Source organism: Sarcophilus harrisii, chromosome 6 (genome assembly GCF_902635505.1).
Source record: "Sarcophilus harrisii chromosome 6, mSarHar1.11, whole genome shotgun sequence".
NCBI lineage: Eukaryota > Metazoa > Chordata > Mammalia > Dasyuromorphia > Dasyuridae > Sarcophilus > Sarcophilus harrisii.
This window is the reverse complement of record NC_045431.1, coordinates 146,765,700-146,779,051: the sequence shown is the minus strand read 5'-3', so window position 1 is coordinate 146,779,051 and position 13,352 is coordinate 146,765,700. Positions and strand designations below refer to the sequence as shown.

The following is a 13,352-nucleotide window of genomic DNA, read 5'->3' as shown; positions in this document are numbered from 1 at the left end:
GAATTTAGTATAAAGATTTTTTTTTAACCTTGTTAGAACTTGTATCCAATTACAATAGTTCCTACATACAGTTTTGCCTGAACCTGTGCCCTCCTGGGAAATTCAACTTTGTAATCTTCATGAATACTTGTGAAATGTAAGCATATTGTTATTTGTCAGGCAATTAGGCAAGGTTAGTTCAAGTAAACAAGTCTTTAATTTTGAAAAAAGAAATATAAGTGGAGCCTAATAAATTTCTTGAATTTCATAGCCGAGTTGGAACATTAATTTTTTCTTATGTAAGGTGATCAGCATTTGTCCGGATGTATATATGCAAGGTATATAGTTATGCATTGGATAAGTAGAATATTCTGATCTTATAGTGACACACAGAAAAACTCCCAATTTCCCAAGGTATTGGTTTCTAAAAGTCTATGTCAGTTACCTAAAATTTGAAACAATTTTATTACAGATAAATCTTTAAAGTGGGATTATAACCCTAGAAGGATTCATATGAGTCTGGAAGCATTTATTAAACACTTTCTCTGTATACCAGGCATTTTGCTAATAACTAGGAATAAAAAGTTACACGTACATACATGCATGCTTGGATCATTTATTAAAAATATGCCTAAAACATTGTAATTATACTAATTAAGCATACTTTAAAATTTTTATCAAGGAAATTCCCCCCCTCCCTCCCCCCCGGCCGCTTGGGATACCAGAAGTCTATTGAGATGGGATTAGGAAAGTAGGCCCCCTCTTTTCCCATATTGCCAACTGCTGAGCAGTTGTAATATGGCTTGGAGCTGGGGCTCTCAACCATTGATGTGGCATCTGTTCCCCTGGTACAGGGTAAGTGTATCTGGGTGTAAGTGATCTTAGCATGAAGAGCTGGGTGAAGTAATCTGGGGTAAAGAGGAAGCTCTGACTTTGGAAAACTAAAGGAGAGGCTAGGCATGGTAAGTAAGATATAGGGATAGTGAGAAGATCAGGCAAGATTTTTCTTTTACTTTCTTTTTTTCCCTGTTCCCACTTTATTTCAAAATGCCAGATAAATCAAAGTTAGGTAAGGCACAAATGGAGGAGATGGGAATTGGAGAAAGGAAAGTATAAAGGAGAAATGGAACATAGTTGTAGATTTTACTGAAGGGATCTGAGGATAGAGGTTGGATTTTTATATACAAGATATAAATAAATAAGTTATCATGTCTTGCAGATAGTTCAATTTAACATAAATATTTATAGAAATCAAGGGAAATGCTGCCATGTATATCATGGGCATTCATATAAGGCCTAATGTCTAATAATAGATCAAAAGCTACATGCTATGTCAGCAGGATTTCTTAACTGTATATCTTTGATCTATAAAAATATATGTATTTTGATAATTACATTTTAATTTTTTTGAACAAATCATCTTATTTTATTCATTTAAAAATATCACTGTGAAAAGAGTTTGTTAGGGTCCCATGATATAAAAAACCTGAAAATCCTTGTACTATAAGACATTGTGGATTTATATATCCAGATATAATTAAATTTATAAGATCATTTTCCTCATGTCCCATTGGACTTTACTTTTTCAAAAAGTCATTTATAATTCATAAGGATAATATAGCCTATAGACTTAGAAACTTGTAACAGCATATGTTTCTTAAAATTTAGTTTTCCATCTCATTTTTAAATGTTTCTTTGAATAATTATTTTTAAGAAATCCATCCATTATGAGGATAATTCTAAAATGATTTTTTTTAATTCTGTGAATTAACTTAAGATCATAGAATTATAGAATTTGGGCTATGAAACAACTTACAACCCAAAAATTTTACTTTGGAACTTTTGTAAGTTCCATTGAGTAATTCCCAAGGTCACACAGTATAGTATACCTGAGAAGAAGTGTCCAGGTATGCATATACAAATATGTGGTCAGCTATAATCAAGCAGCAAACAAGTTTATCTTATCACTCTTTTCCAATCCAACACTGCTGTTCTTTTCACTAGTTTTCCTCAGGCAAATATTCAGAACAACAGTAAGTTCAAGGGGAAGGACTGTGTTTGAATTTCTCTTATTTTTCCCCAGAGCACCCTTCATTACTTAGATAGAGCAGGGATGCACAAAAAATAATAGGTGTACATAAAATATTTGCTGATTGCTTCAAATGTATGCAGATTTATGGCTTATAGCTAGTATTCCACAAGGAAACATCTGTGTAACCTGTGTCAAATGAAGGTGATAGTTTGGCATCCACTTGGCTTGTGTGATGTCTAACTTAATGTAATGGAGTCAAACTTTCAACATGTGTTTCCATAATAGTGATGGTGCTTGGGAAGATGCTACTCATAAATAGCATGGTACAAAAGTTGCTCTTACAACAATTATCCCTGTGGGGTAGATAGCATGTCTCATCATGAGTCCTTTGGAATCGTGGGTGTTTATTTGTCTTTGTCTTTACAATGATATTGTTCTGGTCATTATGCTCCTTTCATTCTGTATCAGTTCATAAAAGTCTTCCCAATTTTTTCTTAATTTTTCTCCATCACTTCGTTTTTCACAATGTAATTCCATTATATTTATATACCATAATTTACTCAGTCGTTCCTCCTTGATGAGCACCTCCTTAGTTTCTAAGTATTTGTTACTATAAAAAAGTTGCTTTGAATATTTTTTTGCAAATATGGATCTTGTTCCTCTTCCTTTGATCTCTATGAGTCTAGATTTAGTAATCAAGTATTCCTTGAGTCAGGATCACTGTGCACTTTTGGGGAACTAGTTACAAGTTGTTTTCAAGAATTCTTGACTTTATTCTTCAATTAATAAATGATCAAAGGATATGAACAGACAATTCTCAGCTGAAGAAATTGAAACTATTTCTCGCCATATGAAAAGATGCTCCAAGTCATTATTAATCAGAGAAATGCAAATTAAGACAACTCTGAGATACCACTACACACCTGTAAGATTGGCTAGAATGACAAGGAAAGATAATGCTGAATGTTGGAGGGATGTGGGAAAACTGGGACACTGATACATTGTTGGTGGCATTGTGAATACATTCAGCCATTCTGGAGAGCAATTTGGAACTATGCTCCAAAATCTATCAAACTGTGCATAACCTTTGACCTAGCAGTGTTGTTACTGGGCTTATATCCCAAAGATATTTTAAAAAGGGAAAAGGGACCTGACCTGTATGTGCAAGAATAGAAACTGGAAACTGAGTAGATGCCCATCAATTGGAGAATGGCTGAATAAATTGTGGCATATGAATATTATGGAATATTATTGTTCTGTAAGAAATGACCAACAGGATGATTTCAGAAAGGCCTGGAGAGACTTACATGAACTGATGCTGAGTGAAATGAGCAGGACCAGAAGATCATTATTTACTTCAACAACAATACTATATGATGATCAATTTGATGGACGTGGCTCTCTTCAACAATGAGAATGAAATACTACAGTGGGAATACAGAAGGGGAACAAAGGCTTTACTTTGTTTTGTTGTTGTTTTGTTTCATTTCTTTATTATAATTGCTGTTCTAGTGTGCAAGCAATATTCAGATAGAAATTGGTTTGCTTTTTGGGATATAATGAAGTTGAGATATTGTGCCCCAAATATGACCTATTTAGCTTTTTTCTTCAACTGCAAAGTTTTTAGGATTTTTTTTTCTACATTTTTGGAAGGGACTTATTGAAAGGCATTAAAGGTAAAGGGAGTTAAAATATTTTAATTGATTTAATCACATTGTTGGTGGAGTTGTGAACAACCCCATTTTGGAGAGAGTTTGAACTATTAAAAGTTATCAAACTGTATACCCTTTATCCAAGTGTTACTACGGATTATTCCCAAAGAGATTATAAAGAAGGGAAAGGGACCTGTAGTGCACGAATGTTTGTGGCAGCCCCTTTGTAGTGGCTAGAAACTGGAAACTGAATGGATGTCCATCAGTTGGAGAATGGCTGAATAAATTGTGGTATATGAAAATTCTGGAATATTACTGTTCTGTAAGAAATGACCAACAGGATGATTTCAGAAAGGCCTGGAAAGACTTACAAACTGATGCTAAGAAATGAGCGGACCAGGGCTTTAATCCAAAAATATAGATGAACCAGTCCGATGGATGGCCATCCTCACAAACAGATCAACCAAACATTTCTAATGGAGCAGTAATGAACTGAACTACTATACCCAAAAGAACTCGGGAATATTAAAACCATTACATTGAATTCCCAGTCCCTATTTTACAACCTCATCTTTGATTTCCTTCACAACTAATTGTACAATAATTAGAGTCTGATTCTTTTGTAAGAAAAAATGTTTTTATTTTATACTTATTGTGTATCTAAGATATTTAATATATTTAACATTCTGGTCATCCTGCCATTTAGGGAGGGGTGGGGGGTAAGAGGTGAAAAATTGGAACAAGAGGTTTGGCAATTGTTAATGCTGTAAAGTTACCCATGTATATATATCCTGTAAATTAAAGGCTATTAAATAAAAAAAAAAATAAAAAAAAAAAAAAAATTGATTTAATCAGTTCTTGAGAATTCAGAAGAAAATTCTAGAAAATATTTGCTATATAAACATTGCTCAGAGAAGAGATATGAGAGGTCTCCTCTTGTCTTTCCTCTAATTCTTTTACAATTCTTACAGTTCTTTACAGATGCAGAAAGTCCATGGGTTTGGAAAATTGCATATATTTTCAGATTTTCTTATTGTACTGGTTAGGTTTAATGATGGATTTATCTCTTAAAAATATATTCCCATAAGGAATGAGACTGTGTGAGTAGGGGAATAATAGGAATACTTAATATTAAATTACTTATTAATTAATCAAAATAATATTAAATAATGGGAAATTTGAGGTAATGTGGAAATAAGATATGAATAAAATTTGTATTTAAAAATAGAAAAATGATTTCTAAAAGATGCAATCTATCATTATTATTTGAGACTATCTTGATGTAATCACTGACATCAATATCCTGAAGGAAAATTCAGAATCAAGGTTAACCTTGTGTACATGACAGAACTTTTTCATAACAGAGCCTATCTTTATTGGCTCAGATGTTAACTTTCAGAAGTTTTCTATTTTTTTGGCATGGATCTGCACATAGGACATGGTGCATGTAGAAACACAAACAAACATGATCTTTGCACAGGTGGCTCTGCCTTTGCTGTCAAACACATGACCGTTAGCCCCATCTCTTGCAATGCCTCAGGTGCCTCTTCTGTGTTGCTGGCAGGATCTTAGGGATTTGTCTTTGGCTGCCCATCCTGTTCCTTGCTGTTCTCTTCCATCTGCCTAACCGGAATTGGGCCCCATCTGATCAGTCCCCTTATCATCCAACTGGAGAGAGTCCCCTTTGCTTGGCCTCTCTCCCACCTTGTATTCAGAGCCAATTTCAGTAGCTGTGAGCAGGTGGTGTTCCCTCAGCCAGTTACCTTAAGTAGTAGCAATTACTGGAAAGTGAAGGGTCTAGAGATATGGGAGGAGTATCTGTTACTGCAGTGAACTTGGCCCTGAAAAGAGTCAAGGGACCAAAGGAAACCAATTTGTGCTGGGGATGTTTTCCCTGGGGTACTCTCTCCTGTTGCCTCCCTCACCTTATTGCTGTGCTACTTTTTGGTCTAATTCCTGTATCAGTCTTGAGTTGGAACCCAGAAAATGGCTTGATATGGAAATCTGCAACTTATATCTGTTAAAAACGAAAATCAGCTTATTCTTAATTCCTCATACATCTATACTTCATACATCTATGCTAAACACATATTTAGAATTAGATTCGTGCTTGTTGTTGTCAAGTTCTTGAAACATGACAGAATGTGAAATGGATACATGACAAAATGTGAACTGAAGTCCTTAACCTGGGATACATAAGAATATAATTATAGCTATATAGATAAATAATTACATGTACACACAAATGTATATCTATATATGTTCATGTGTAAATACACATATAAATATTTGCATTCAAAAATATAACTATTTCAATCTAATGGATTTTCTTTTCTGTCCTGTATATTTCATTCCATGCATTTAATTTTTTTTTTTTTTTCTGAAAAGGACTTCACTAGACTGATGGGTTATGGTGGTTCTATGACACAAAAAAGGTTAAGAACTTTTTGTCTAAATAAATAATTCCATTTCTTTCTCTATCCACTCATTTCCACCCCACTCCCAAAAAGAAACAAAGAAATGCAGACCCCTTGTTTCATAAAAAGGGTAGCTAGTTGGCCCATGGATAGAGTTTTGGGTCTGAAATATGGAAATCTCATTTCCTAAGTTCAAATCTAGCTTCAGGCGAATCTAGTTCTGTGACCATGGGCAAGTCATTTAACCTGCCCTAGTTTTCCATCTGTAAAATGATCTAGAGAAGGATTGGCAAATCATTCCAGTATCTTTGCCAAGAAAATTCCAAATGGGGTTACAAAGAATTAGAGACAAGTGAAAAATGACTCAACAACAATGGCAACAAAAGTGTCATACAAATGTAGCAAAACAAACCAAAACAAAAATCACATGTGGGCCAATTTCAAAAATGTGTTTCTTAAGCTGAATTATCTCTTATTGTAAAGTTCATCATCAATCCTTTGGAAACATGGTTAACCATTTAGTAAATTAGAATTCTTAAGGCTTTTAAAGTTGTACATTTTTATAATGTCAGTGTTATATAAATTGTTCTCTTAGTTCTGCCCATTTCACTCTGCAACATTTAATAGAAGTCTTCCTAGGACTTTCTGAACTCATCATTTTCATTATTTCTTTTATCACAGTGGTATTCCATTACATCATATTCTAGAATTTGTTTATCCATTCCTCCAGTTGATGAACATCTCTTCAGTTTCCAGGTCTTTGCTACCATTAAAAGAATGGCTATAAATATTTCTGTATAAATAAATATTTAATATATATTTGGGGGGGGGGGCTGGGAAAGCCCTAATAATGGCATCATCAAGTCAAAGATAATCATTTTTTGTAACTTTGGAGGAAGAATTCCAAATTGCTCTTGAGAAAGACTACACATAGTTATAAATCAACTATCTGTGCATTAATATACTCCCCCTTTCCCCCCTCCAAAAAAAAAAGAACACCTCACCAAGGTCTTATCATTTTTCTATTTTTGTCAGATTAGCTGATCTGTTGGGTGTGTCCCAGAGAAGTGATTTTTCTGGATAGAACATAAGGAAGATGTAGCAGAATGAGAATTAAGACAAGAAGATCTCTGATCTAGAAAAAAATAACAACAAAATTCATATGGAAGAACCAAAGGTCGAAAATCTCAAGGGAATTAATGAAAAAAAAAGTCAAATGAAGGTGGCCTAGCTGTACCTGATCTAAAATTATATTATAAACCAGCAGTCACCAAAACCATTTGGTATTGATTAAGAAATAGATTAGTTGATCAGTGGACTAGGTTAGGTTCATAAGACAAAAATAGTCAACTATAACAATCTAGTGTTTGACAAACTCAAAGATCCTAACTTTGGGGATAAGAATTCATTATTTGACAAAAACTGCTGGGATAACTGGAAATTAGTATGGCAGAAATTAGGCATGGACCCATACTTAACACTGTATACCAAGATAAGATCAAAATGGGTCTATGATTTAGGCATAAAGAACAAGATTATAAATAAATTAGAGGAACATAGGATAGTTTACCTCTCAGATTGTGGAGGAAGAAGAAATTTGTGACCAAAGATGAACTAAAGATCATTACTGATCACAAAATAGAAAATTTTGATTACATTAAATTAAAAAGCCTTTGTAGAAACAAAACTAATTCAAACAAGATTAGAAGGGAAGCAACAAACTGGGAAAACATTTTCACAGTTAAAGGTTCTGATAAAGGCCTCATTTCCAAAATATATAGAGAATTGACTCTAATTTATAAGAAATCAAGCCATTCTCCAATTGACAAATGGTCAAAGGATATGAACAGACAATTTTCAGATGATGAAATTGAAACTGTTTCCATTCATATGAAAGAGTGTTCCAAATCACTGTTGATCAGAGAAATGCAAATTAAGACAACTCTGAGATACCACTACATACTGTCAGATTGGCTAAGATAGCAGGAAAAAGTAATGATGAATGTTGGAGGGGATGCGGGAAAACTGGGACACTGAGGCATCGTTAGTGGAGCTGTGAACAAATCCAACCATTCTGGAGAGCAATCTGGAATTATGCCCAAAAAGTTATCAAACAGTGCATACCCTTTGATCCAGCAATGCTACTACTGGGCTTATGCCCCAAAGAGATACTAAAGAAGGGAAAGGGACCTATATGTGCCAAAATGTTTGTGGCAGCCCTGTTTGTAGTGGCTAGAAACTGGAAAATGAATGGATGCCCATCAATTGGAGAATGGTTGGGTAAATTGTGGTATGTGAGTGTTATGGAATAATATTGTTCTGTAAGAAATGACCAGTAGGATGAATACAGAGAGGCTTGGAGAGACTTACATGAACTGATGCTAAGTGAAATGAGCAGATCCAGGAGATCATTATATACTTCAACAACAATACTGTATGAGGATGTATTCTGATGGAAGTGGATTTCTTTGACAAAGAGAAGATGTAATTCAATTTCAATTGATCAATGATGGACAGAAGCAGCTACACCCAAAGAAAGAACACTGGGAAATTAATGTAAACTGTTTGCATTTTGGTATTTCTTTCTGAGTTATTTTTACCTTCTGAATCCAATTCTTCCTGTGCAACAAGAGAACTGTTGGGTTCTGCACACATATATTGTATCTAGGATATACTATAACAAATTTAACTTGTATAGGATTGCTTGTCATCTGGGGGAGGGGGTGGAAGGAGGAAGGGAAAAAGTCAGAACTGAAGTGAGTGCAAGGGATAATATTCTAAAAAATTACCCCTGGGGCAGATAGGTGGTACAGTGGATAGAGCACCAGTCCTGAAGTCAGGATGACTTGAGTTCAAATCTGGTCTCAGACACTTAACCCCACTTGCCTCAGCAAAAAAACAAAACAAAACAAAAATTACCCTGGCATGGGTTCTGTCAATAAAAAGTTATAATTATTTAAAAAAAAAAAAAGACCAGAAGATCTCTAACTTTAAAGCCAATGCTTTTTTCACTTTACCATGTAATCTTTGGTATTTTAAAATGCTACCAACTCCATCTTTGAAACAGCCTAATGAATCCTCAAGTTTTCATAAGACTTTAAATCTAGCAATTCCAGAATTTTCAATATTTTGAATCCTAAGATTGCAAAGAAAGCCACATTAGTGAAATAGTTATCTTGTATATTTGTTTTGAAAATAAGTTCTGATGACTCCAGATTAAAAACCATTGTTCTGGGTCTAAATGTTTTGAAATCTTGGCTGATCTATTTGGATGCTCTGCAATGACTTTTTAAAGATGATTTCTTAAATCTCAAAATGCACTTTCTCATGGAAGCAATTTTAGTTAAATTCCCAGGCTAACTCACAAAGGCCTATATCACCATACTTTATTTGAAGAATACTTCAGAACTTATACATAACTAAAAGTTCTCCATCAATAGTATCAAGCTTAAATAGAAATGGCTCCTTATATCTGCATATTGATTTAGAAAACTACAAATTAACATGATCAATATTGTATTTTATTATTTTTTATTTTGTTAAACATTTCCCAATTATATTTTATTCTGGTTCAGGCCACCTCCTTTGCAAGATACTTGCTGCAGGCCCAGAGTTTGACATTTATGCATTATACCACTGAAATCACAAATTGATATTTAAAAAATGTGGCAAAAACCTGAAGTAGTACAAGATGGGTACAAGATGGCAACTATTGTCATTCTCTAATAGCATGAGCTCATAGGATCATGGAGTTAGTATTAGATGGGAGGCAATTTCATTTTTAGATTTTTCCAATGCCCACATCAAAGAGAGAATAAATGAAGGAACTGCCATTATTCTGCTGTTTTAGTCATTTCTGACTCTTTCTGACCCCATTTGGGGTTTTCTTGGCTAGAGTGGTTTGGAATTTCCTTTTATGAGGATTCTGATGAAGAATCAGATGGGGAAAATAAGTCAATGGGGTTGTTACTTTCCCAGGGTCACTTAAATAGTGTCTGAGGCCATGTTTGAACTCAGATTTTATGGACTCCAGGCCTGGCATTCTATTCATTGTGCCACTAATGTGCCCCAATACTTATGTGTTAACTGGTCTTATGTCTGGCACACTTATGAATAGTTTTGTATATCATACCTTGATCTCTGAATCTCTTCCCACATATTGTTCAAAGGATAAAACCTCCACTATGGAATCTCATTTGGGTTGTTTCTCTTTAGTCATTTCTAGAGTCCCTAGGTTTCATGTTTCTTTATCTCCTTTCCTCTTCCGTTCACTCTCCTGCCCTGTACTACATTACCGTAGGGCCAGTTTCTCCAGTACTCTTAAGATGGTGATGGGGTGAAGAAGACCCCAACAAACGACCCCAGGTCCTTGATAACTAGGTGGACAATAGGGAGAGGCATTGACTGGAGAAGGTTTCTACTGAATTTAAGTGGATCTTTGTTGCTTAGGTCTTCAGTTGAATTACTTGCATTGACAAAATTATTATGACTGCACCATTACTGTATCCATTCAGAAGGCCCAAGTTATGGATGTCAACCCTCACAGTTACTTTTCTTCAATAAAAGAAGCCTACTGGTACCCCACTTCTTTGCTAACCCTTTTTTTAGGAACCTTAGCCCATTTTGTAAGTATCAGAATGTATAATTCATTAGGGACTTAGCCTGCCTCATGGAATTGTCCCCCATAACTTGTTATGATGTCTTTCCCCTTGTTAGTTGCTGATTTCTTTTTTAGTACTTGGAATACTAGTCGATATCTTAATCTCCACTTCTTCTAACCTCCAATTTAGAACTTAGCCCACAGTAAACGTCATAATATTAAAATCTTTGCCCTTGATTTGGAGATGGTCTAATTCTTTACCATACCCCATGACACTGACCCCAACTCCCAATATATTTGGGGGGTTCAACTCCCATATCTTAACAGTGATGGTGGTGGTGGTGATTGTGATACTATTACTACTGCTATTAATAGCTATCATTTGTATAGTGATTTAAGGTTTACAAAACATTTTACACATATTATCTCCTTTGATAACTAGCAAATAGGACAAACTCTTCATACTAATGTGCTAATGAACTGTAGAAACTCCTCAGGGCCCTCCATCTGTTTCTGATGACACACATGTATATTAGAGGCCAAATTTTTGGTGTGTATTTTTTTTTTTAATTTCTAGTGCATTATTTAAACATACAAATTAAAAATAACCCAGATGAATTGTTTGTAGAATCTTGCTGATACATATGATTTTTGGAAAGTGATGAGTTTCATTTGACTTTTCCAAAAGTTATCTTCTAAATAATATCACAATAAATGCCTCTTCTCTATTGTAAAATTTTGGATCCCTGAACTGTAGTCTTATAACACAATACTTCAGATATATTATGGTCCAATAGTGCTTTGGGGGTTAGTTTGGAAATTTAAGCATCATTGTTTTTGTGAAAAAATTATTTTGGAATTTAGGGAAATAATTCTAAAAAATAACTTTTTTACTCAGTGCAGAGATCCCTTGTCAGTGAACAGAAGTTACATAACCTAGAATCTTTGAGAGTTCTCTAGAAGTAGTGAGAGGTTTAGTTACTTGCCCCAAATCACACAGCCATTATGTGAAAGAGGCAGTACTTTGACCCACATCTTGTGGTCTATAAGGTCTACTGATTTTGACTATTCCTTTGATTAAATAGAATTATTGTGCATATGGAAGTATTTGGTGAAAAGCTAAAGAGAATAGGTATAAATAATAAAGATCTACAATGGCCATGAAAAGAGATAGAGTAAAGAAAAGGGTATGCGGGTATGCAGGGAAGAGTTCGGGGCTAGTCCTAAGATCTTGGGTAAATTACTTTTTGTGCTTGTTTCTTCACATGTAAAATTTTAGTTGGGGTTGTTTGGGTGATCCTGAAGTAGGCCAAATTTGCTTTCAGAAGTTCATTCCCTGTAGTTGGGGTCCCTTTCTATACATTTCCCCTTCCTTTTCTCCCTCCTACCTCTATGATTTTGGTCTCAAGAATTCTATTCTCTGCTAATATCTATTGGGTTCTGGGGCACTAACTCTTATTTATAGATGTTAATGGAAAAGTATCCCTGGTGCAGGATATTTACATTTCAGAGACAATGACTTAACTGAAATGCATGACTGATGGCAGGTATTTGGCCAGTCTGCTGTTCCACCTTTGCCTAAGGCTGGCTCTGGGTGGAGGTGTTGAGAATGGCTTCCTCTTGCCCAAATTAGGCAGAGTTAAAGGGAACAGTGTGTTACTGTGTTCCCTCTTTTGGCACATCACTGATGGGGAGGTAGGAGGGAGGGATGAAGTATGAATTGGAAGAAAAAAGATTTATAGATCTTTCTGCAATGACTTAACTCATATCTACAGAATAGAAGGTGGACAGCTTTGATAGATAACCCTTGACTTAGTCTAAAATGTTGAGGTATTTTTTTATTTTTTGATATTCTTTCTTGTAGGTTGAACATAAGGATTTTGATGCTAAAGGATCTGACCTTTTCTCTTTCAGCTGTCCCTTTTCCTCCAAGTCACCGGCTTACAGCAAAGGAAGTGTTTGATAATGATGGAAAACCTCGGGTGGATATCTTAAAGGCACATCTCATGAAGGAAGGAAGGCTGGAAGAAAGTGTTGCTTTGAGAATAATTACAGAAGGTGCTTCAATTCTTCGACAGGAAAAAAATTTACTTGACATTGATGCTCCAGTCACAGGTAAATCCCACAGATGTAGGCCTACCCTCTACACATTTCATGGTTTATACATGAAATTCCAAAGATAGTCTCTTAAAGTCTTTCTACATATTATAAAAGGCTATTCATCTTATTGTGGCTTGGTTGTTGCATTAACATTAACATTGACTATGGGGAGAAACTGACATTTTAAAGATAAGATAATAATGTAGAAAAATATAGAACTATTATTATTATTTTTTGTCATTTTACATATAGAAAAACCATGTCATTGTTTTAGTAATCAAACTTGTTGAAGGAAGTTAGTGAAGAAAGAAATTGAGTGTGTGTGTGTGTGTGTGTGTGTGTGTGTGTGTGTGTTTAAAAAGGCTGTTTTGTTAGGGAAGAGAATCAATGGCCCAAGAAAATAAAGGATGGATACTGGGATATCTCAGAAATATATGGGTGGGTATGAAATAATCAGTCATCAATGGATGTTAATTTTCATCAAGATTCCATTGTTCTTTTTTTGTGTGAGAATTTGTGACAATCTATATGGACATTTTTATCTTTTTAATCATGTGTGTGTTTCTTGGTTA

At 34.8% G+C, this 13,352-nt stretch overlaps 1 protein-coding gene across 2 annotated transcripts in view; it reads left to right on the top strand.

The window, feature by feature from the left end:
• PPP3CA (protein phosphatase 3 catalytic subunit alpha) overlaps window positions 1-13,352 on the top strand; it is a 359,353-nt gene that overhangs the window by 155,425 nt on the left and 190,576 nt on the right. For both annotated transcript variants that reach the window (XM_031941911.1, XM_031941910.1), the window contains exon 2: window positions 12,595-12,795. In XM_031941911.1, the coding sequence (XP_031797771.1) occupies window positions 12,595-12,795 (201 nt within the window). The remainder of the gene's footprint in view (window positions 1-12,594; window positions 12,796-13,352) is intronic.